Source organism: Papio anubis, chromosome 6 (genome assembly GCF_008728515.1).
Source record: "Papio anubis isolate 15944 chromosome 6, Panubis1.0, whole genome shotgun sequence".
NCBI classification, from domain to species: domain Eukaryota; kingdom Metazoa; phylum Chordata; class Mammalia; order Primates; family Cercopithecidae; genus Papio; species Papio anubis.
This window is the reverse complement of record NC_044981.1, coordinates 119,440,235-119,466,793: the sequence shown is the minus strand read 5'-3', so window position 1 is coordinate 119,466,793 and position 26,559 is coordinate 119,440,235. Positions and strand designations below refer to the sequence as shown.

At 39.5% G+C, this 26,559-nt stretch overlaps 1 protein-coding gene across 7 annotated transcripts in view; it reads left to right on the top strand.

Moving 5' to 3' along the window:
- Positions 1-26,559, top strand: part of AIG1 (androgen induced 1) — a 287,736-nt gene that overhangs the window by 124,698 nt on the left and 136,479 nt on the right. The window contains exon 4 of one of the 7 annotated variants that reach the window (XM_017958272.1): positions 2,000-5,230. The exons of 5 other annotated variants lie outside the window; for them this stretch is intronic. In XM_017958272.1, the coding sequence (XP_017813761.1) occupies positions 2,000-2,005 (6 nt within the window). In that variant the 3' untranslated portion in view covers positions 2,006-5,230. Of the gene's footprint in view, positions 1-1,999; positions 5,231-26,559 lie in introns of those variants that run through there. One more of the 7 variants, XM_031667382.1, reaches the window with a different exon arrangement.

Here is a 26,559-nt window from a genome sequence, read left to right as displayed (position 1 = left end):
CTCCCTGTCCCCTTTAACCTGTGGCTAACACAGCACTCCAGCCACACTGTCACAGCCCCTGCACACTGCGCTCCCGAACTGAGTGGGTATAGAGCCCTTTTCTACCATTCAGAACTCTGCTTCTTATCCGAGTGTGCTCATACATGCATCACCTCTCCCATTACATCACTTGCTCATGCGTGCATTGCTTCTCCCATGCCTATCCCTTATTTATGACCCTCTTTACACAGCAGGTACCTCTCCTGTAGCATCTGCTGTGCTGTATTGGTAGTTTGTTGCTACATTTTTTGGAAGTTGGTGTCCTTTGGGGGCAAGCAGATGGTCTTAGCATCCTCTGCATATTCCATTATCTGGCTCAGTGCTTGGCACATAATAGGTCTCAGAAATGTTCTTTGAAGGAATGCATGAATGAATGGTTGAGTGAACGAACCTCTATCACATTTCCTTATTCTCCAAGTCTAGTAACACTTTCTGGAAAGGAAATAAAATTATTTTCTCTAAGTGAACCTAAGCCGGTACCTATGATCATTGAATTTTCTACATCCTTCAGTGAGCCATTCTAGCCTTTCAGTGATTTGTCGTAGAACCTTATAGCACCCTTGTCAAGCTGATTGATTTATAATTTTCAGGATCCATATTCTTATTTCAAACAAATGGCACAGCTATATCTGATGGCCTCCAAGTGTCCAGCCTAATAACTTGCCCAAGCGCTCACAGCCTATGAGCAGCCAATCTTGGACTGGACCACTCAAGAGCTGCCCTCTCTGTACCTGTGTGCCGTGGGGCCTTTCTCCATGGAGCCTTGTAAACATCTAGTTAGAGATGCTGCTGAATTTAAATTATCATTATATTTCACCAAACATATTTCATTAAGTCACTGATAAACATTCCTGGCATTTTTTATTATTTTCCTTTTCATCCAAGCAAGGATGATTTTCTCCTATTGTTTTTACCATCTCTGTATCTATATGCAGGAACTGAGCTTACAGGTAATGGTCTAATTCAGATATGTGTAAACCTTGCTGTAATAAGTAGCCCAGATTGGTAGAAACATTTCCCCTTTATGCAACTCATTTCATCCTTATCAAGTACATTAATTCATTGGCTCTGGTAATATAGCTAATGATCCTGTATATCCAGGTGCTGCTGCTGATATTGCTGCTATCTCCATGTGCTGGGATAAACAGACCATTGTTAGTAGACATTCCTTCTGATACCTACCCTCTGCCATCACTACGTACATACTAATATGTCTTTTTTACTCTGTTCTTTTTCCCACACCAGTTTAACCCAAAAAGAGCCATTTCATTTCCTTAGGCTGCACTTCTAATGAATGCAGACATTTGAAAGGGGCCTGAACCGGATAACCTTTCGAGTTTTCTCTGGTTTTATTATTCTGTGAAGACAGTTTGGTGTAAATGATTTAAGAGGTTAGTCAGAATGGAATTCTGTGTTCAAATGGTCTTCTTCAATTTCTCTACTGAGCTCTACTCATAGGAAACGTAGAGTGTGTTGTGGGATTCACGCGGTTGTCCTCACAAGTACAGAGCACAGTGCCTGCCACACAGCAGGCCCAGTAAATAAAATTAAACAAAGTTAATGTAAACAAAAGTAAAGCCTCCCTAGAGCTAAAGATTTTAACTTATTACCGTATAATAACTAGCAAGTTAGTGTCAATCTCAATCTAAAGTTTCAAAGAAAACTGCCCCGGTAGAAATCTTATATTTTTAGCAACACTGAATTTGTACTCCTAACAAAAAAAAGTAATGAAATTCCTTTAAAACTGATATAAAATGTAAGTTACTTATCCTTGGATAGAGAATTCAAATCTTCCTTATTTATTGTTAAGAATTCCCCCTTCGTTATACCTATTTGAAAGATCTTTGCTTAAACTCAGAATTTGACTGCTCATATTCACACATATGGCAAATATGAACTAATCAGACCGCAGATATTTTGCTGCATTCCATGGTGTCTCATTTATTTGTTTAATTTGCAGCTATAGCAACTAGATTCCACCACTTTGGGCTTTTACACAGAACTGCAGTATGATCAGCTTGGTTGAAGTTTGGCACTCGACACTCTGCTCAATTGAAGACATATGCACAAAATCACTTACCACATTTTTTAACCTGTTTTTCACACTGGGTAGATCTGTAATATTTGCATAAAAATATGAAAAGCAACCTTCTGCGGGGAGAGAAAGCAATTAAAAGATGTTGCGACCTTTCCTTCTGCAGCACTTCAAAGCTTAAAGTTTTCTTGGCATGCTTTTCAAATGCCCATCTGACTTTGAAGCAGGCTGCTGCTCCACAGAAAGCTTGCTCCAGCAATGACTAAAGGATTGACCTGGTGCCATGCATGCTGCTCTGCACAAGAAGGGCATTTGGAAATGACCTTGAAATGAAGTTTTGCCAAGTTGATGAAATACAGGCCTTCAAGGAGTGCCATTTCACAAGTGATGTACAGAAGGGTATCCGCAGCATTGTCAAAAATTGCCCCTTAATTTGGTGTTGGATGAACATGAATTTTTAACCTCCTTAAGGAATGATACTCACTCTTGATTTTATTAGTTGCATTTTGTAACAGGTTGGAAAAATTAGGTAATGGAAAACATTGGCATACCACTGTTGTTTCTTTTAGGTGATTTTTAAAAAACATTTGCTGAAGGAGAGGTTGATGCTCAAAGGATACAATGATAAATGGAGAGATGGGAGTTTAAAATGAAGGATAAGCCACAATTGAGGATGAAGTTAATGGATAGAGAAAAGATGGGAGGAAGAGGTATCTCTCCTTACTTGTAAGCTGCCCATCGATATGATTTAGACTCTAGGAGGAGGGCGTTTCTTTCCTCAGTATGCACACTCATAGAGTAAAGTGTTGTCACTGTTTAAACATGTTAATTGATGTTGACACCAGTTGTTGCTATACGGTTTTCCATTTTACTGAGTGATATATTTATGTTGCTGCATAATGTTGCCTGATTGCACTTCTCATGCTGGTGAAGTTGGCTGACATTTCAGACTCTGTATAACATGAAGCTGTGCTTTAACCTTATTTGGAAGTCAGGGTTAGCGTGGCACTGGAAGGCTGCTTCAGCTTCCCTCCCTGTGACCTCCCTTCTATAACCCTGGCAAGGCTGAGACAGTCCAAGTTTGGGGCAGTCAAGGTGAGACAGCAGAAGATTTCGGGGTACAAGTCATCTATTCTCTTACGCCAGCTCTATACTTCTTTTAACAAATACATTTCTTTTAAAAATTACTAAATAAATAAACTTCTTTAAAAAATAATAATAATAAATAAATAAATAAGACCATCTAACCCTTCTAGAACTCTCTAAGGAGACTGTAGAAGACTTCTGGCCACTCTCATTTTTAAAATTCTAATAATCTCTACAAAGTAATCCTGGGAAACATACATCTGTAAGACCGGCAATAGCAACTTCCCAGAACATTCCTTTTTACACTGCCTGGGATTTTTCAATAAGTAATTTGGTATTTCTATAAATTTAAAGTGGATTCAGTAGAATTAATGAATTTTTTTTCTTAAAAGCTCAAGCCTTCCAGACTCATCATTTTGTGGAGTTACATAAGTAAGCCATGCAACTGAGATAAAAGTCAAAGTTATAGATTATAATTGTTTACACAACTGTTCACATTTTTAATTTTTTTATTTTTTGGAGACTTTTTTAGAGTCTCATTGTGTCATCCAGGCTGGAATACACAGTGGCACTACCATGGCTCACTGCACCCTCAAACTCCTGGGCTCCAGATATCCTCCTGCTGCAGCCCCCCAAGTAGCTGGGACCACAGGTGTGGACCACCACACCTGGCTACTTTTTTTTAATTTTTTGTAGAGACAATGGGCTCACTATGTTTCCCAAGGTAGAGACAATGACCTCACTATGTTTCCCAGGCTGGTCTCAAACTGCTGGCCTCAAGCGATCCTCCTGCCTCAGCTTTCCCAAAGTCCTGGGATTACATGCATGAGCTACCACACCCAGCCCCTGCTCACATTTTATATAGTAACTTATTTTAAGAACAGTAATGTATTTGCAAAATAGTTTTTTAATGCAGTAATTTATTATATATTGAAATCAAGCTTGATGATCTTTCATTAGGTTTTGCTGAGTATCATATGCTAAATTATTTGCTTATGAATTTTTCCCCAATTGCCTATATTTGGTAAGTTTGCATGCAAGGTTCTGACATAGAAAACTCAGAAATATTTCATCATTTTACCTTACTATCCTTTTTGATGTGTCTTAAAGGTGATTTGCTTTAAATTGCACTATCATCCTTTTTTTCTGTACCTAAATGTTTTTAACTGAACAACACAATTTCCCTCAAAACCCTCATCCCTAATTTAGAGCCCTCTTATTTTAATATGAGTCATTTTAAATGTATTTCCTGAAATACTTCTCAGCTTCGTAAATAAAGAAGAGATATATCTTAGTCCATTCAGGCTGCTGTAACAGAATAGCACACATTGGGTGGCTTATAAACAACATAAACTTATTTATCATAGTTCTAGAGGCTGGAAAGTCTAAGAGCGGGGTGCCAGCATGGTTGGATTCTGGTGAGGATCCTCTTCCAGATTACAGCCTTCCAGCTTCTTGCTGTGTCCTCACATGGCTGAAGGAACAAGGAATCTCTCTGGAGCCTCTTTTAAAAGCCCACTAATCCCGTTCATTGAGGACTCCACCCCAGTGACCTAATCACTTCCCAAAGGGCCATCTCCTAATGCCATAACCTTAGAGGTGAGGGTTTCAACATACGAATTTTGAAAGGACAGAAACATTCAGCCCATAGCAGGATGAGAAATAGAAAGGAAAGTACAACAAAGAACATCAACCATAAGGAACACCATGACTTCTGATATTTAATATCATGGATCACAGGTTGCAGGAGTCGAGAGACAGAATAAAAAGACAAGGCCCGGGCCCGGTGAGTTTTTGATGCCTGAGACTTCTCATGCCCTTGCTCTCCCACTGACCTCAGTGCTCAGCACTGGCTTTCTTCTGTCAATATTTTCCATTTATCTTTTGGTGTAAACATTTTAGAGATGAGAAAAGTAGGGAGCTTATTATTTAGTCTGATCAGACAGTATCTTCACTTTTAAGTTATATTCAGAATTTCATTGTCCTGTTTTTTTTTTTTTTTTAAGAATCATATAAGATTATTTTTGTGTATGGGAATAAACTATAAAGCATTTTCTTACAAAAATCTTCGTTCAGTGTCCTGGCACAGCTCCTTCAGCTGAACAGAGGCCTTCTTTCCAAAGCCCCAGGTAAGGACTTTCTCAACCTGTATTCTAACATGATGGGATGTTGTCCTCTTTGCTTTCCTATCTTATTGCAAACTCTCAAACATTTTCTACATTATCATCATTTATATTTATACTAGCACACATGTTTGAAAGAGATATGATCCCCATTGAAAACTCTTTTCCTTTGAAAGCCATCCCATTTCTAGAGGTCTTGATGATGCTTTCTTCTTTCCATGCCATTGAAGTTGCATTAATGTTGGCCAACCCTGGATGGCTCAGGTCTCATACTCAGAGGTTCTGATGGATTCTGTCTGGGATAAGACAAATAGATATCTGGGATATCTTTTTTTTTTTTTTTAATGCTCCCTTACATAGTTCTGAGCCACATTTGAAGATCTTTGAATTTGTTGGTCTCACAAGCATCCCTGGGGTTCAAAAAATGTGGTTATTGGAAGAACACAAAGTAAGGGAAGCTGTCCCGGTGATATCTAGATCTGAGCTGAATGGAGATTATGGCAAAGAGACAAACCTGAGTTAATCTGCATAATCACGCACACATAACTCTAATGGGTTGGTTATACGGTGGTATCTTTGCCTCAGTTTCTATTGCAATAAAATACTGGCACCATCTCAAGATTCTCGGAAAATTTAATTAATATTAATATTTAATATAAGATTAAAAGTGTACTACAAGTTTCAATTAGCATTAATCCTTTAAAATATGGAGTGAAATCATCTATAACTAATTAAAGACTGCAGTTAACAGGGGACATGAGTTTTTTCTGGGTTACATGAAACAAAATATAAATCTTTTATATAACTCAATTTCCTACAGAAAAAAACTTACTTGTCAGTGGGATTTTAAAGTTTTATTTTATTTTCTTGGATCTCATTACTTTTCCATAAATCCTATAAGCAGAATTACAATGAGGTGAGTCATAGTCTTAACACTTTTTTGGAGCTTCTTCTGCCAAAGCAGCTTGGAATATAGAGGATTTTCGAAAACTGTGTTTGGGGAACATGGGAAGGTATGGGAAAGGAAGGAAATGTGGGAATCTAGGAGGAAAGAAGGAAGAAGGAAAAGAAAGGGAAAGGGACGGGAAGGAAGGACACAAAACATTTTACTTTAGATTACATTTAAAAAATCTTAATGGCATTTATAAATGTAAAACTTTTCTGGTATCTCATTTGCATGTTTTAGACAACCCTGAGGTGCAAATGATTTTGGGTTTCAAAAGTTCGTTCATGAGCCAGTTATTTGGAACTGGAAACACGTTTTCCCATAATTTTGTTATATAAGTGGTAATTCATTTTTGAGGCTAGTTCCCAAACTCTCCTCATTCTGTTTTGAAGCTGAATTATCATGCATTTACAATGATAAACAGTAGATTATACAGTTGAAGACTTGTAGATGTAAAAAACATAAAAGTGATAAAATCAATTGTTTAATTGCTTTAAACTTTTAACTTCAGTGCTGGTGCTGGAGGGAAAGCAGATTTAATTTCAGGAGTCTGAGAGTGTTCAAGACATCTAAGGTTGATCTTTGAGAGCATCCATCAAAGAAGCCGCAGCCCTCTGCAGTTATGCTATGTGCTTCAATCTGGTCACTAAAAAGCCACATCCTTAGACTGAATGAATAAGTCCTCAACAAAAATGCCTTCTTTTCTTCCTAGGCCAGGCATGGTGGCTCACGCCTGCAATCCCAGCACTTTGGGAGGCCATGACAGGTGGATCAGTTAAGGTCAGGAGTTCGAGACCAGCCTGGCCAATGTGGTGTAACCCCATCTCTACTAAGAATACAAAAATTAGGCAGGCATGGTGGCACATGCCTGTAGTCCCAGCTACTCAGGAGGCTGACGCAGGGGATTCTATTGAACCGTGGAGGTGGAGGTTGCAATGAGCCGAGATCGTACTACTGCACTCCAGCCTGGGCGACAGGGTGAGACTCTGTCTCAAGAAGAAAAAAAAAAAAAAAGCCTTACTTTATTCCTATAACCAGTATCAATGGAGCACATATTATGTGCTAGGTGCTCCTCACTATTTATGCTAGCAGGCAAAACAGAAAGAACTCCTGTCCCTGTGAGTTTATAATCTAGTGAAGGAGACAGATATCCAAACACCTGTACAAGTAGATGACCTATGATCCATCTATTTTTATAAAAAGTTATTGTATGAACATTCAAGTCCATATAAATTTACAAGGAATAGTGATGACACATAGAGGGTGGATCTGGGGAGTGGAATACATAAATCTTTAAGTAACTGCTAGGGGCCTGCCACTTCCATATGCTATCACATTTGTTCCCTAAGTACCACTGAGTGGGAGGGATCATCACCACCATTCCACAGGTGAGGAGCTGAGACTCAAAGGAGTTAAGGAATCTGTCCATGATGATCCAACCAAGAGCCCAGGTTCAAATCAAGTGTGTCCAGCTCCAGGCACTTTCTGCCTGCTCTGCAAAACCACTCTGAAGATATTTTCTATTATTTTATTCAATATGAGCATATCCGTGCAATAATCTCTTTCTAAAATTTAGTAATAGAAACCATGTTGCCTCACCTGATAGTGATGCATTCCTTTCTGCTAATGAGAGCTCTTTCCACTTCTCCTCTGACACGGTTAGTGCCCTCGAGCCACAGCCAGCCTATCTGTGGCTTCAGGTACAGTTTTCTGTCTTTCATTCCTACTATATATTTTGTCTGATTCTTCATTTTGTCTTGATTTTCACCACCCTGAGCCTTTCATTGCAAGCTGCTTTGACCTTTTGAGAAATAGTGAGAATATATAGAAAAGAAATAGACTTCTGTCGTGTAAATTCCACAAAGCTCTCTTTTTATATCCTCCACATGACCTAGAACAGGGCCTTGCACTTAGAAGTGAAAAATAACTATTGGTTGTTAAATGATCATAGCAATTCTGAAGGACAGTTCTGCTTATTTTAAGGAGAACTAAGAAGTTGATGGCTCTGGCTTTATATGTGAACTTCGTTGTAAAACGTACTGCTTTCCTATTCCTTAATAGAGATTTGTCTCTTGTATTTTCTTCTGTTTACCACTCGTAAATGGAATGTGAAGGACAATGATCACAGCTTACATGCATCACATTCGTCCCTCTTGCTGTGCTAAGCCCTTTTAGATAATGTTTATTTAATCCTCACAACCTGATTATTATCCCATTTCATGGAAGGGCATATTGAAGGTTAGAGAATTTCAGGGATTTAGGAGGAAAGTGAGGAAATAAACTTTCTCCTGATGATTCACCAAGATATAGGGAAAAAAAATAGGGGAAGAAAAAGGATATATATTTCAGTATAGATGAGAGATATAAATTGCTTTAAGTATAATCAGTAAAATGTGGGAGAGGCTGGAGAAAGTCACAAATGATTTATGAGGGCATGATTCTTTCTGCTTACCCCTGTGTATTAGTCCACTCTCATATGGCTATAAAAATACTACTGGAGACTGGATAATTTATAAAGGAAAGAAGTTTAATTGACTTACAGTTCCGCATGGCTGGGGAGGCCTCAGGAAACTTATAATCATGGCAGAAAGGGAAGCAGGCATGCCTTACGTGGCGGCAGGCGAGAAAGAGCAAGCATGTGAAGGAAGAACTGTCAAACACTCACAAAACCATTAAATCTCATGAGAACTCACTCACTATCACGAGAATAGCATGGGGGAAACTGCCCCCATGATTCCCATCCTCTCCTATGAGGTCCGTCCCTTGACATGTGGGGGTTATGGGGATTACAATTCCAGATGAGATTTGGGTGGGGACACAGAGCCAAACCAAATTGCCCTATCATGATGATGAGCAGGGAAAAGTCCTGTGCAAACTGAGGTTTTTAAATATAAGACATTCTCTTCTCAGGTGATCATAACTTGGGTTGACTTATAAATTTCTTGAATCCATCTATTTATTTGGATAATTTCAAGTCGAGTGGTTTATGTGTGGATAAAAACCTAAAGGTCCCTATAGTCCCTCTGGCCTGGCTTGTGTTTTTGGGAGTCCCCCAAGATGCTGTAACCTCAGGACCCCTGGAGAACCTGAACATGTGCTTGATCTCTCCACGTCACGGCAGGTGGCTCCTAGCATGCTGCCTGTCGTCACTGTCCCTGATGCTGTCCTGCAGCGGCACCCAAGGCTCTCTAGGCACATGTGCAGCTCTCTAGACCAGAACCATAAAGAAACAAGGTTTTATCTGTCTAGTCCCACTGGAAAGAGGGAGAAGCCCTGTTGTGAGCAGTGCTATGGAGGAGTCCCTAGAAAGTGGGCCTCACCCAGAGAATGAAGAGGAGTCGTAGTAAGAGATTAACCCATTCATGGAGATTGGCCCAACACATATTTATTTAACCCCTTGTGTCTGGGATTGTTCTGGATATTGACTGGGTTCCTCTTGAGAAAGAACAGCCAATAAAGGAGGGGAAATTAAAGCTCCTTGGAAGGGTGGAGAAGTGAAGAGCTCTGGGACCACTGTAAAGGCTGAAGGTGGGAGTTTAGGGTGGCTATGGTGATTTAGGGAGCAATTTCCATTTCATGCTGAGTCTAGGGAATTCGGAATATTTACATATAGCTGGAAGAGGAGGTAAAGGTGGAGCATAGCTGGAGGTGTGATTAGAGAAATAAGCAGGGGTTCAGATCCTGGAGACTCCTACATACCAAAAACTAGCTTAGGTTTTACCCTGTAGGAAACAAGAAGTAAGGCTAAGTTGTGTGTGAGTACAATGATTAGTTTACACACTGGAGAAATGGGAAAGAAAGGAAACGTGACTCAGTGTTATCCTGATAGCTTTGGGAAGTTTTTGAAGAGTTTTAAGCAGGGGGAAGTTGGGGTCAGATGAACATTTTAGAAGGCTTCCCTCTCCAGGGCTGCGGGAAAACGTTGACGAGCACAGGCTGGATTTAGGAAGGAACAGAAGAAGGCTGAGAGTGGAACCTTGGCGACCGGCCACCCTGAGGGAGCGCGGGGGAGGACACAATGCAGGGAAGCTGGGAGGGAGCCCTTGCCAGGGAGGGAGAAGATCTCAGGGAGGAGGAGTGCAGGGCAGCTGAGGAGAGCACTTCCAGAAGGAGGCAGGGCTGGCAACGTCCTGGGCACAAGGAGGTCTGACCAGACAAGGACAGTGGCTGGCAGAGGTGCTCCTGAGTGCCAAAGTGATGACAAGAAAAGCCACCAGAAGAAAAGAGGAGCCTTGCCTGGAAAACAAAAAGCAATTAAACATCTTGTCATGTGGCATTTTTTTAGGGGAAAGATGATGGATGGCTTCATCTTTTACTTGATCCTGAAGCAAGGGCAGATTGAGAAGTGGTGTCTGAGGGGCAGATGATTTTCCCCTCTGGCCTTGCCTCCTTCTGACCTTCTATTTTCTCCCAGTGAAAGAGGTGCTGCTTCTGGCCTGTGGCCTTATTTAGCTGGCTCGGAACTTTTCCCAGCTTCATGATAATGGCCTTTGGTGCTCTTTCTACTGCTTAATGTGCTGTCATCCAGAATAATTCTTTTCTATATTGATCTGAATGGCAATCTATAAATAAAAAGGAGAAATCATAGGAGAACTTGCAGAAAAATGGGAAAAAGTAGTTTTTTGTTTCGCCCATTTCTGGAGGGGAGGAGAGAGAATCTTTAAAATAATCTCCCATTTGTGCCTTCTCATTTGTCAGCACATCAGAAGCAACAAAAGCAACACACACACACACACACACACACACACACCCATGATTTGATAAATTGGAAAATGACTGCACAACTCAGATTATATGTCTTTCTTTAAAATTTTCTGAAATCTGATGTAGATATTTAAGAGCCTTCAGAAGTTTCCATGGGCGTGCCATTAGAGATAAGCCAATTGTTTTTGAGGGGATTCAAAAAAGGGAATGTACTTTATCTAAAGAGATGAAATTGGACTCAACTTGGAGAAATGGTTCTCTGACCAGATGTCATTTAAAGGCATTGCACTTTGGGCTCCAGGCGTTGACTGTTTCTCAAGATAAATATGCATCTAGGAACCAAGAAGGGCATTTTCAAAGATTGCTGTGAGTTGGTATTATAATGTGCTAAGCACACCCTTGACGTCTTTGGAGGTCTGAGCATACAGATGAGACATAAATGCTTCTCAGTTCCTTCTCATAATTTCTCTGATCTTACTGGCAATAAAAGAAAAAAGAAAAAAAAAAACTCTTCAGGAACATAAAATGTTATTGAATTTGCAGCAGTTGTCATGGTTACCTGCATAGTTTCATTGCTTTATTAATGTGTAATTCCTCTTATTTCTGGAAATATCATTATAGTGAAACATAATAGTCTGCAGCCTCTTAGCAAGTTTCTCTGTGTATCTCAGAGATGCTGACAATGGCTGTGATGAATGTGTGTGTGGTTTCCGGGTCACCTGCATGCTGATGATCCAGCAACTGGGACATCATTGTTTAGGAAAAGACAACTTGAAGCTAATGACTCTTGAGAATCCCTTGAAAGTTCAAACATTTCTCGACACAAATGTGCTTATTGTTTTTTTCCATAGGACAGTAATCCAAGGCTTTACTGTTTTTCTAACTAAAATAATTTATGTTTTCTTACATTAAAACTTTTTAAAGCAATTATTTTTACTTACTAAAGTCACTTTGAAGTGCTCAGGAAACTTTTTCTGATCAATTCTTTTTAAAATCATCTTTGTTAAATTTGTTTCTTGTATCATAGAAAGGCTTTTGGAAGACACTGTTAGTAGAAGTTTTTGAGCAAGTTTTTCTAAGTGTATTCTCCCACTACTCAAGTAGAAGCTGAATAAAATAGTTCATTAACTTATCTGTCAGGCCAGCTGCTTAGGGCATACTGATCCTCATACTCATTTCTCTTTTTCTTGGGCACTCAACCAGAAGACATTTTTCAGCATCCCCTGCAGTTGGGTCTGGCCATGAAAATTGTGAGACAATAGAATGTGAGTGGACATTATGTAATAATTTGCAGATCTGGCCCATAAACACCTCCCACAGATCCTCTAGTCCCTTATTTCCAGGTTGGTTGGTAAGTCTGCCAGTCTAGATCCTTGAATAATTGGGTAGAACAGAGCCTCACTGTAGGTCAGGAACATCTATTGTTACAGAAAGGAGACAAAGCCTCTGAGATGTGAGGGTTCTGTATTCCATCCGCTGGTATTGCCCTATCTGATGCATGCTTATCAACATTTCTTCTAAGTGGGCCATATAATCTTTGGGAGAAAGTCCATATTTTTCATCTATGAGTATCTCCCATAACTTCTTTCATAGCCTATAAAAAAGAAGTTGGTGTTGTATACCCCAGGACGTCCCAATCAATGTCCTGTGGTAGTATTGCTGTTTTGGAAGAGTCCTGGAGACTTGAATGGCTACAGCAATAGTGGATATATTGAAAATTATCAGACCCTGTGACTTATGTGCACAGAGAACCAAAGGAAAGGAAATTTATCTTTTCTGGATACTTCTGTGTACCAAGTACTATGTTCAGTCCTCTGTTTACTCTCTATAATTGATTTTCTATGGACTGCTATCATTCCATTTTACAGATTTTTAAAGTGTCATATAGTTTAAATAACTGCTTCATAGCTAAGAGGTGGCAAGGGAAAATGCAAACAAAAGTTTGCCTGGAACCAAACCCAGCCAGCCTTTCTGCTTTGCTGCTTCCCATGGCGTATGCTCAGTTAATGTTTGTTGCTCACCATGCTCCAGGACAGCATCTGACAGCTAGTAATAATTGGAAACATACACAGACAACATTTGATTATCTGTGGCGTTGGGAATAGATGCTCTTATTCAGTTGTTAGAAAAATTATAAAACTGACATTGTTGAGTTTTACATTCTATCTTAAGATATCAGAACAGCTGTTTTAACAGATATCAAAATCATTTAAATTGATGGTCTGGAGGTTAGCAGGATGGTTCTTCCTCATGAGGTCATCTAGGGCCCCAAACTCTTTCATCTGGTTGCTTGTGGATCTTCTGAGGTTGTTCCTTATCTGCATAGTGGCAGATGGCCTACCACACCATGTCTGCATTTAAGCCATTAGGAAAGAGGGGATGAGAGGAAAGGGCACATTTCTTTCCAATTAAGATCATGACCCAAAAATTGCACACATCACTTTTGCTCCCAAACGTTGCAGGGTTGCACGGACGTCTAACTGCAAGTGAGTCTAAGAAACATCATCTGTAAGTACCAGTATATCTATCCTTGTGGAGGAAGGGGATGAGAGAGATTGTGGGACAAATAGCAGCCTTTGCCATACCTTCTTTCCTGTCCTAATTGTTAATAAACCTACAAATAAACTGCAAAAAAGATCCAAAACTGCAGTAGCAGAAAAGGGAAGGAAATGAATCATGGAAACTAATTCAGAAATTGAAGGTCTCCTTTCTCCTTAACCTCTTCCAGTGCATATGCTAAAAGAATCAACAGTTCATTTCTTGCATTAAGTTGCTTTAAAATAGGCTATAACTATTTAAAGAATCAGTATTTCAATAAAATGATTGCAATGAATTGAAAATATTTGAACAAAGACTAGGATGTTAAATCATATTAAGTTATTAGAATTAATTTTATTAGGTTTGACATATGATTAAATTATAAAACAAAACCTCATCTGGTAAAGACATTTACTGAGATATACATAAGCAAAATGATACAATGTCTGAAATTTGCTTTAAAATACTCCAGCAAAAGATGGGGGTGGGGATGATGAATAGTTGAAATTAAATTGGTAAAAATATTAGTTGTTGAAGCTGGATGATGGGTTCATAGGGGTTTATTATGCTATTCTTTCTACTTTTATGTGTATTTGAAATATTCCATAATAAAAGCTAAATAAATACTTGTTCCAAGAAACAAAAATAATTTTTGGCTGTGTCCTGATTCTCATATGAGCTCATTTCTGTACTCCAGTTAAGTGCTTTCTTAAGTGTCCAGCGTATTATTTATTCTGCATGCGTATACTGGAAAACTTATTGTCATCTAAAGAATTCATTAACAATTTGCTTTTGAGTCAACTAAGCAAGATTTTGGTGAGTGGCCGCTTCATCCAGTGATAGAAGGGCTGTAAAAAGCAAGTAAGATAAAGCCCCTCTCAACAAGTTTAAAGTCGACTCAGGCAAACAAGACAGTCCCTCAGATAAATCTAATTTAAGAGAAGTATACAAGAAGGCTTAAATGTTAGGAGATCACATCAAATTAGAAGGATCAGGAAGAGTTTCCTGGATTAGATAGTATAAGCTTTAAAGGAAGGGTAGACTTTTGACAGATGGAAGTGGTGGGGAGAGTGGGACCACCAAGAGAAAGGCTCAAGCCAAAGAACATGTGATAGTTTCCTGGTGACAGGAAAGAATGATATGATTTTGAGCATGGGTATCTGGATGTCTCATTAGAGTAAATCAGGAAGTGAAGAGGATCTGACTGAGAAAATTGATACTTTTTATAAGGATGTGTAGTTTTGAGACACTGGTGCATCTCAACATGAGATGTTCATCTCAAAATACAGTATTGGAGCACAGAGAAAGGTTAGTGTGGGGAATTAGCCACCGAAGTTGAAAGTTGAAGTTGTAGGTAGAGCGTGAATTTACTACTGAAGAGAATAGAGAAAATACTTTTTAAGCCAGTTTCATTGGAGTAGAGGATGGAAATTATGACATCATTGTGAAAATGACATAATGATTTCAGTTCACGTTAAAGATACTAGGAGTCACTGGTGTAGCAAGAGCTATATTCCCTGCACACCCCCTGTACTGAATTCTCAGTACTTCCTTATCCACACAGTGCCCCCATATCTCTACTTTCTTTCTCCTTTCTCCTTCACTCTAAGCTTCTCCAAAGAGTTGTCAACCCAGAATATTTCCACTGCTTGACTTCCATTCATCTTTCAACCGACTCTGAATCAGAATTCCTTTACCACGCCACTGAAACTGTTAGTTATCAGTGACTGCCACATTGACCAATTCCATGAACACTTTTTACACCTCAGTTCCCTTGACTCTCTGAGCGATGCTTGACCTATCAGGCAAGTCCCACTTCCTTGGAACTCTCTCTTCCTGGCTTCTCGTTTTGCTTTTCCATTTCTTTGTAGGCTCCTCCTCTCCTGGACATTTACGTATTACATTGCTTCAGGACCATTGCTGGACTCTCCCTCTCTTCCTACAATCTCTTCTGGAGGGAATTCTTCCTACTCCACAGTTTCACCCAACAAAAGTCAACAGAGCACCCACATTTATATCTCATTTGAGTTCTAAACCTACCAAGTATCTCACGTGGATTTCCCATAGACATTTCATATGTAACACATCCATACTGAAAGTTGGACTCCCATATCCCTCCCAAACCTATTTCCCATCTCAGTAAATATCAGTCATTGCCATGTACCTTGCTGCTCAAGGCAGTAAAGTAAATCATTTAGTTTGCAAAGAGTCCATGGGACAATTCTATCAGGAAGCCCAAGCAGATACCACTTTATTATGAAATATTCTTTGAACCCCAGACTGTTCCCAAAGTGGCTAAAGTTTGTAGGCCTTAAAAAGAAAAGCTCCCAAACTGAGTACAGTGGCTTGTGCCTGTAGCCCCAGCTATTTGGGAGGCTGAGGTGGGAGGATCACTTGAGCCCTGGAGTCTGAAGCTATAGTGAGCTATGATCATACCACTATACTCCAGCCTAGGTGACAGAGTAAGACTCTGTTTCAAAAAAAAATCTTAAAAATTAAAAAAATAAAGCTTTCTGATATAACTTCATTGCTACGTAGCTGTTTGATTTAGGCACCAGTGCTAGCTTTAAATTTAAATCTGTGGTTGGTTTTGCACTATATATTTTTAAAGGATGTTGTGGGCTACTTATACTGAGAAGCTAAGCTCTTTGAGTCTGACCACACTTGGTTACAGACAGGATTATCCTCAATGGGCCCCATAAGTAGAAGGCACCCCACGAATAATCTGAGAGATGCAGATGTTGCTCTTCTATCCATTAGATTAGAAATCCATAGGTGTGGACATCTCCACAACCTTTACCATGCCCAACCTTTACTAATGCTTAATTTTCCTCTTTGGTAAGGACCTGGGGATCCTTTCCTTCCTATCCCACTAGGTCTTGAGAGAATGAAATTAAAGTAGGCCTGCATTTTATTCATGCCTCATCAATCTGCATTCTCGGAAAGGCACAATGATTTGGTGGAAAGACAGCCTGCTTCTAGTTCCACCTCAGGAACTAGCAAGTTAGTTGTAAATCTGATTAATAGAGTCATCCTTACCTTTTTTCTGTACTTTCCTCCACATCAAACACCTCAGAACACATCACACACATCAGAACAACAAACTCTGCTTGAGTATTTGCTTTGTGCCAGACCCTACCCTAAATAACAGATGAGGGAAATGAGGCTTAGAAAGTTAGTAAATGACACAAAGATACCCAGTTAATGCAAACCCACAATTTAAATTCAGGCTATTCAAGTCTACTCTTAACAACTCTTTTATACCACGTTGCAGAGAAACGACTTCTGGATTTCTTCTTCCTCTCATTCCTACTGTGCCACTGATGTAAGAGGTACCATCAATTTAATTTAATAACAGTTTTCAGGAAATAAAGTAAGCACCACCAAATCAAGTGTAGTTATAGTGGGCCTGCTTTTAAAATCCTAACCAATGTTTTTTTTCCTTCTTGGTAATTCCTTTTTTACTTCATGTCCCTGAAGCTAAAATCCTCAGGGACAGCTAATCACAAAAAAACAGGCAGATTCTTGGCTATTGACTTCTAAAATTGGGTCATGCAACTCATAAAAGATAGCCAGGAGCCAGGGTTAGTTTTCGGTTTGGTTTGGTTTTAATTATAAGACAGAATTTGTTAAAGATAAACTTTAAAAATTTTCTTTAATGTTTCCTTTGCATATCAAGAACTAAAGCCTGACAATTCTCACATCAACAGTAGAGTTTGGGGAGAATTAAGGATGATGTCAGAGAAGCTTCTTGTCCCAAAAGAGATTATGTTTTAGCTGCTGGCAGGAGGAGAATCTGCAGTTTAGATGCTGAAGGATGCTGAAAAGGTTCTACATTCCCTGGTGCCCCTGGAATGGGAGATCACTGAAACTCCACAAGTGTTTTGAGAAATCCCAGCATACAGGGAACCTGGGGTTGATTTCTAGAGCATCACTTCCCAGGAGAGGAAGCAAGCAGCATCCCAGAGGACTGAAAGGCAGCAATCACTAGTGGAGGTGTCCCAGCAACATGGAAAACATTTTAAGATTCATGTCCTGAGAGACTGCCCTGAGAGGGTCAGAAGGGCCTTGGTGACCTGATGAGGGAGCATCATCAGTAAATTTGATATGGATTCTCTGTGCTGGAGGCTGTGGAAACGGAAACAATGTCCACAGCAAAAGCAGCGTGGGTAGAAGTCTCCATCAAAGATGAGCAGGTAATGAACCAGGTACCTCCCCCATGAGGCCATGATACATATGGGCCTTCTTAGAATTACTATCCCAGGAAAAGATAAGGAAAGTTAGAACTCTAATTTGACCATGTTTAAATTCTGAATTTGACTGTGAAATAACTGAACAAGATTTAATCTCTTGGAAATGGCTGTAGTTTCAGCAGCTAAATTACTGAAGGTCACATAGCTAGACAGTCTCCATGTTTCCTACAGCCAAATGGAATAGTGGCTTGAGACCTTAAGTTAAATTACATTCAAGAAAGATACAGGATATTTACAAAATTCGCCTTTTGACTTTCCACCTTAATTTCAAGATGCAAGTAAATTTCAGTATCAATAAAATGTTTTAGACTGGAAGAAGTGCAAGATATAGTCTCATCTCTCCATCTCTACTACCAGTGCCTAATCTATGTCTTACCTATACTGTGCCCTCTAAACTGGGGAGATTAGGCTCTTTCTATGTACTTAGAAGCAAGAAAACTAGAACCAATGGATGGAAGCTTTAAAAACACAGAATTCTGTGTAGAATCAGAGAGAGTTTCTCACAGTCTCAGATATCCAGAGATAAAATGAACATCCTTGGTTGGAACCATGAGCCATATCCCTTGAGATGCTGTATCATGGTTGAGGCACCTACAACAAAGAAGGGACCTTATGAAGAATTCGACAGAAGACATGGCTGGATGATTTCAGCCTTTTACATCTCTTCCAATTTTGAAATTCTACCACTTTAGAATGGAGGTTGTGAAAACCAAATTGCCATGTGTTTACAGAGTGGAAAGTGAGAAAATAAAAACTGTAGGTATAAAGTAGTCTTTTAGAGATAGCTACCACTGAGGGAAGCAGAGCTTTGTCATGTAGTATGGTGGGACTGAGGGAAGATTTTTAACACTGGGAAGAATTGAACAGATTTGTAGATAGAGGAAGGAAGGGAATTAGTTAAAAAATGCAAAACTAAAGGTTAGAGAGGGCTCTGTTCCAGAATCCACTGTTGTATAATGTACTTCCTCAAAACTTCATGACTTTAAACAATTATCACTTTGTTATAGCTTAGGATTGTGTTGGTCTGGAATTGAGGCAATGCTCAGCAGGGTGATTCTTCTGTTCCAAATGTGGATGACAGAGGTGACTTTGTGGTCTTTGGCTGACATTGTATTGTGCCCTTGGTGGGAATGGCTGGAAGGCTGCGCTCAGCTGGAACTGTTGGCCAGAATGCCTACTTGTGGCCTCAACAGCCTCTTAGGGTAGTCTGACTTCTTTTTGGCAACTTACAGTTCCTAGGGCAGTATTCCAGGTGAAACTGCCAGGCTTCGTAAGCCCTAGCCTCAGAAGGCCAGAGCATCACTTCTGCTGCTTCTTATTGGTCATCAGTCAAGTCCCTAAGGCTAGCTCAGGTTCAAGGGTAAGAACCAGATGCGCCTCACAGTGGAGGGAGTAGCAAAGAATGTATTGCCATCTTTCATCTCCCATACAGACAGCTAATAGAACGAGATCCTGAACAATATGCGGAGTCCAAATTGAGAGGAAAGGTAGAGTGATTATCTTTAGAATGGGGGAGGGACATGTCCACCTCAGAGATAAAGACAAAGAAAAGGGGTTCCAGAAGGTGAAAACAGAAATTTTGAGATGAAGATGAGGGAAAGGAGAAGGAGTCATTTCTACAGTTAAGTAATCCAAGCCTATCTAGTAGAAGAGGAGTTTCACATAATAAAAATTATGTTACCCATCATCCATGTCTTTTACCTCTGGGTTGTTTCCTCATTCTCATAATATATTGTCACTGATTTTACCAGATATATCTTCCACAGACTTCTGTCTGAAAACGCTGTCTGCAAGATTTTTGGCTGAGTTGTTCAATGCTTTTTGTGAACCAAACACATGTAGCACACCAAACTCTGGTGTAGTCCAGGGCAGTGGGGCAAGTAAATTGGCTTCCCTGGAAAATATGTCCATCTATATTCCTTATTCCCAGTCCATGCTTTTAAGGGATAGAGCACACCAGCCATGAACCAAGGCTGGAGTAGCAAAACATGAAATCTGCTTTCTACAAATTATCCAGATAATCTCTTCCAATCCCCTTCTGGATGTAAAACAGAGCCACATGAGGGTGACAGTCTGGCAGGTATTCAAAGCTGCAATGACCATGGCTTGGCTCCTGTTGTATCCACAGAGTTTGACTGGGTTAATTTATACAGTTTTTCCTGTATGAGTCCTTTTAATAAGTGTCTTTAGAACCTTCTAATTCATTTTAAAGGAATGTTTCTCTTTGGCTTCATGTCTCATTCTTTTCACATTATATGTTCCGGTGATAAATGATGGATGCATAAATATATTACCTTTGCTCAATCAGTGTTTTCTGTTGTTGATGTAAAATACACAAATTGGATTGGTTTCAGGATAGCTGAATTTGGAATGTGACATTTTGCCAAGTCAACATCACACTCGCCCATACAATGCAGATGTGAATTTTGCAGTTGTTTTGTTTTTAAAATTGTATATGTCTGCGGTGCCATCGATTAATGTAATATTGCATTAATGTGCTATTACAACACTCCAGGGCATTCATGAGGTCTTTCAGCCAGCAGCAAAGAATTCCCCAAACAAAAGCTTTTAATAAAATACAGATTGCAGGACAAAGAAAAGTATCAACCATGAGAATTTATGGATAGCAGAAGTGCTTGAGGAATCAACTTTTGATGGCCTTGCCAATGGAAATACTGTGTAATTGTTATATTATTTCATTCCCCTCCAAATCATTAGAAATCATCTATCTATCTATCCATTTATTGAATCTGTGTTTTTAAATGACCAAAGTATTATGCCTGTGTTGATCCATGACTTCTCTTTTTCTTATTAAGTTTCCACTTGCTCCAGTGCTTGTATAGACACACTGTCAGATCCAAAAGGTCAGTGAAGGCTGACACAGCCACATGTGTGACATGGCATTAACTGCAGAAATTAAAATTGAATCCGTCACTGTCCACTGTAATAGCTGGCAGGCAACTTTCTACAACGCAGTGTTGATGTAATTCTGGCATGGAGTCATTCTGGATTTATTTTAAGTAACAACTATTTTTTTTTTCCCCTTTTCAAGGTAGTTCGTAATCTTTAACCATTGCATTTTCTCTATCACAAAAATCTGGAATAATATTTTTCTAAATCAATTAACTGATGTAAAATTTAAGTGAATAAAAATATCCTTGGTATAATATACTCAACTTTGTAAATATAGGTGCCACTGCCAGCCTGCTAACAGAAGGGCATAAATCCAACTCCAGTCATTTTCAGATTTCAGAGGTTAGTGGTAGTATTTTCAAATATCCATTTAATAAGAGAAACAGAGGCAAATCTTTGCTTTTTTGGCATAGGTCTACCACAGCCCTGCAGTGGATTTAACATTCAGAAAGTAACATTTCTCCTTTGAACCCTCTATAACTTGTAAGATCAGGAAGAAAGCAAAAAGATACAAAAACAAAAATAAAAAGCATAGAGGTCTTTAATGTAAAGAAAATTTTTCTGTAACCAAGTTTTATGAGTCAGCATTTTGATATAAATAATTTACAGCAATAATTATGAGATCATTAAGTTCAAGCATGCAGAAAACCATTTCATGGTCTTTGGTAATAGGGCTGATAGAGGCCAACTTAAATGAGCTAGGCCACTGATTGTAATAATGTGCCTTCAGAAGTTCAACTAGTGTTGATGTTTAGAGTGGAGACAAAAATAGAAGGCATTTCTCTTATATTTCAGTGCTTTTAGATCTGGACATTTTTTAATGGGCACTGCAAAATAAATGTCAATTCAGATATCATAAGTAATATAAATTCAAGAGATATTAAGGTGCTGCCCCTGTATCCATAAGAGTGGTACATGGAGCATGTTGAGGAACAAATGAGGGGAGTTGTATCACACCCTCCAGGTAATCTTCTTTTTGTGAATGCAGTTTTGTTCCCCTCCTTTGCCCCAATTGCAATGACTTAAGACCTAGATTCCATTCCATGACTGTCTTGCTAAAACCACCAGATAGAATACCTTCCATGTCCCAAATATACAGTCCTCTTGTGTTTTTCTGGTGTTTGTATTCCCATAGTTGCAAATAAAAAGTATATTTTTAGTTTTAGAATTTTCCTTTCCATTAAAAAAAAAATCCCTGAAGATTTGTGGCACCACTGTTATTTCTGTTAATGTCATTGCTTCCATAGCAGCAAGCAAAGACTTTGTAAGAAACTGTGTTTACAAAAAGCAATTATCTAAGCGAACGTTATAGCTACATGCAGCAAACTTTCAATTTAGATTTCCCATAACCATTACAACACACACACACACACACACACACACACACACACACACACACACCTGTTCCTTCCCATTTGTGTCATAAATACAGTGTCATCAGCTATATCCTCGTGTCCAGAAGCAAGGTGGAACTAGTTATTTGGGCTTCCATAGCAGACTGAAAACTCAGGCAACTCACATTTTTGGTCATAGAAGGTGAATTCTTTCCTGATCTCAGATTCCAAATGGGAGTAGATTATAAAATCAGTGAGTTTGTGCTGATCCTTAGGGTAGATTTAAGGAAAAATTAGAAAGGAAATTAAGAAAATAAATTCTCATTTTTTTCACAGTACATTTTGCTAAGCATAAAACATAACATTGACAGACATAATTCATTTTGCCTAAAAGGTTTGTTACCCTCAGAATTTCAGTCAGTAGAGTTATGTCTTTAATTTAGGATATTTCAGACTTGCTTTACCATCTTCTGGGTGAGAGATTTTAGTGGCCATTCTATAGAGAGATGAAAATGTCTGTCTGTATAAAGGGTAATTTCTAATTGGCTATAACTCAATATGAAATGAGACCAGAATGCCATCTAAAGCATTCTAAGGAATGCACTGTAGAGGCTTTTTCTTCTTGTGAGTAAGACTGGCCTTCTTGAATGTTCCAGTATGCCTTGTTGTTACTTTCTCTGAAAAAAATGAATTCTGAAATCGTTCTGATGAACACTGCCCATGTTCTATTGCACAGGTAAAAGGTAAATAGTAAATAAAATTATCTTTCTACAGTATTTTCAAGCAACACTCTTTATTAAATAATCTAACTTAGCAACTTCTGGCCACAGAACTCTGTAGCCATTGGGTAGAAGTACAAGCAAAATAAGAGCCATGGGCCACTTTCTCCCTTTCTGCTGAGAGCTTACATTTGCATGGAGAACACAGCCATGAATTCAGAATAAGATAAATACGTACAAATGAAAGAGGCAAAGTGACACATATGCAGCCAACTGTGTTATATAATCAGGGGCAGGAAGGGTCAGTGATGCTAGGTCTTGTTAGACTGTCAAGGCTTAATTCTTATGAGACATTTTAAGGAACGGAAGGCTGTAATTTAGTGAGGAGGAAGAATAGCATTTGTCAGATACATCCAGCAAAATAGTGGCATCATAAAATCAAGCAACGCTGCAGAAATTAAAAATTAAACTTACCATATTCATACTGCATAAAAGCAACCCCATAAAACTGTCTAATCTCACACTTCATCCATCAAAAGCCTTTCTAAACCGTTTTAGATATTTTCCCCCAGCTATTCTAAAATTCACTTTCCTTATCTGGAAAATGATCTCCTAGGATCCTTAAAAAAAAATCTCCATTTATAATTCAGGAAAATTGCCACAGCCGACAGAAATGAAGGTGGTAGAGTGCTCAGGGAAGCTGCAGGAAGAAGCAATTGCTGAGAGGAGATGAAGAAAGATCACCACCCTGGGTCCTGCAGTAGCCAAATGGCAGCAGCTAGACATAGAGGACAAGTAGGAGAAAGGCTGGGGGGTTTCGCCTCTGGAGCCTGATGTATTAAGAGCAGGGCCCCCTGAGTGTCTCTCTGCACTGGGAAAACTTTTAGTTAACCTAGAAGGTTGGCTGAAGTCACCTCACCCCTGCAGTTCCTGCAATAAAGAAAACACAGCCCTTGCTCTGACCCTTTAACAAGAAGCAAATATATATAGTTGTGATCCATTTACCAAGTACTGAATTTACCAAACATCTCTTCTATGTAGGTATTGAACAGGATACTAATATCATGGTCATGGTCACCCATTATATCATTGTGGTAGGCAGACTCATGTCCCCTAAAAGAGTCTTAATCCCCAAAACTTGTGAATATGTTGCATGGTAAAGGGGAATTAAGGTTTTAGATGAGATGCAAATTGCTAATCAGCTAACTTTAAGATAAGTAGGTTATCCTGGATGATCTCAGTGGGCTCATTGTAATCACAAGGATCCTTTAAATATGGAAAAGGGAGGCAGAAGAGTCAATGTCAGAGTAATACGATGTAAAAAAACTTCACTGGCCATTGCTGGTTCTGAAGATGGAGGAGGGGAACATGAGCCAAGGAATGTGGACCCACTCTAGAACTGGGAAGTGCAAGGGAATGGATTCTCCCTTAGAGCTTCCAGAAGGAACAGAGCCCTGACAACTCCCTCATTTTAGCCCAGTGAGACCCATGTCAGACTCCTGACCTTTGAATTGTGAGATAATAAATATGTGTTGTTGTAGGCCCCCAAGTTCATGGTAATTTGTAATAGCCGCCATAGAAAACTAGTACAATTATACTGTTGATTTCTTTTGTAAGAATATTGTCTTGTCGGAAATTGCCTTGTTCATTAGCTTGCTTATTTCTTACCATCTCCCTTCACACTCAAGAACGTCTATTCTAGGAGGGCAAGGCCTTGCCTGTCATGTTCACTGCTGTATCCCACAAGCCAGGAGCAGAGCTTCAAATACACTAGTTGATACAGGTTGGCTGTGTCCCCACCCAAATCGCATCTTGAATTGTAGTTCCCATAATCCCCACGTGTCATGGGAGGGACCTGGTGGGAGGTAATTTAATCATGGGGGCAGTTACCCTCGTGCTGTTCTTGTGAAAATGAGTGAGTTCTTATGAGATCTGATGGGTTTATAAGGGGTTTTTCCCCCTTTTGCTTATTCTTCTCCTCTTTGCCACCATGTGAAGAAGGACGTGTTTGCTTCCACTTCTGCCATGATTTTAAGTTTCTTGAGGCCAACCCAGCCATGCTGAACTATAAGTCAAACCTTTTTCATTTATAAGTTACCCAGTCTTGAATATGTCTTTATTAGCAGCATGAGAATGGACTAATACACTGGTGCTCAATAAATGCTTCTTGAGTGTCAAGCGAATAATTGTGTACCTAAGTGAATGACCAGAGATCATGATTCTCTCCCCAGGGCTTCCACAAGGTAGACACATAGGAAATAGTGAAGGAAAGATGAAAAGTAGCAAGAGATCAGGAACCTGAAGGAGTAGTAGATGTACAGAACACAGTAAAGTTTCAGAAACTTTGAATTAGAAAACAAAGTGTAAACCCTCTGTGTACTTGGAAGATCCCTGTGATGCTGAAGAATGTAACACTGTAGAAAGAGGCTGCTCATATACAGGAAGGAGACTAGTGGCATTCAACCACAGAATACTCAGTTCCTTTCTTAAGTAGACTTACCAAAGTGCCATAAATCAGTTTTTATCAGGAGACAATAAAAAATGAAATGAACCTAGAGAAAATATGTAGAGAGAAACCGACATGGCGGAGACACTGGGTGGAACATTTATTAAGTCAAATCAATATGGCAAAATTGTGTCTTCTGCTATGGCTTTCAAGGCCTTTTGACTAAAAATATTAACATACAGCCTTCCACCATAGATCACAAAGAAGAAAAGTCTTAAATTTTTTGAACACCAAAAAGGTAGAAGCCAATATGTTTTATGAAGTTTTTTCTTCCTAATTTTGTAGGGGGCAGACAGATTTTTAACCCTATCTTTGCTTGCTTTTGGATGCTTCCCTCATCAACAAACATTTGGTAAGCATTTTGCACATATTAACTTACTTAGTTTTATCTGTGAGGTAGGCACCAGATATCCCTCTCTATATGATGGGGAAACTGAGCCTTTGTTAAAATTAAGTGACTTGCCTAAGGTGACAGAGTGAGTTAATGGTGAAATAAGGATTGAAACCCAGGCAGTTTGACTTAAGAGTTTACTCTCTTAGCTCCCCTCCCACCGCCAGACACTGGTGGGCTCTGAGATAAACCGGAAGCACACCAGATCCAGTCCTTTGCTGTGGGAGGTTTATATTCTAGTACAGGAGGCATATAATAAATAAGAATTGCATTGATGTGTATTGTGGCTGGTGCTATGAAGGAGACATGGGTCACAGGATCCTGAAAGAGTGAATTCTAGTGTGGGCTAACCCATTTCCGGGAACCACAGAGCCCCACCACATTGCAAATTTCCTAGTTTATACTCTGTACCGACAGCAAAGGAATATTTAAATGTGAAAATATCCCGTAAGTCTTTCATATGTGAACATTAGGTTAAGTGGAGATTGATGAGAAGGAGTCTAAACAATTTTTAAAAGTTCCAACAATCGGGCCAGGCGCGGTGGCTCACGCCTGTAATACCAGCACTTTGGGAGGCCAAGGCATGCAGATCATGAGGTCAGGAGATCGAGACCATCCTGGCTAACAAGGTGAAACACTGTCTCTACTAAAAATGCAAAAATTAGCCGGACATGGTGGTGGGCACCTATAGTCCCAGCTACTAGGGAGGCTGAGGCAGGAGAATGGCGTGAACCAGGGAGGCAGAGCTTGCAGTGAGCCGAAATTACATCTATCACTGCATTTCAACCTGGGCAACAGAGTGAGACTCCGTCTCAAAAAAAAAAAAAAAAAAAAAAAAAAAAATTGGCCAGGTGTGGTGGCTCATGCCTGTAATCCCAGCACTTTGGGAGGCTGAGACTGGTGGATCACTTGAGGACAGGAGTTCGAGACCAGCCTGGCCAACATGGTGAAATCCTGTCTTTAATAAAAATG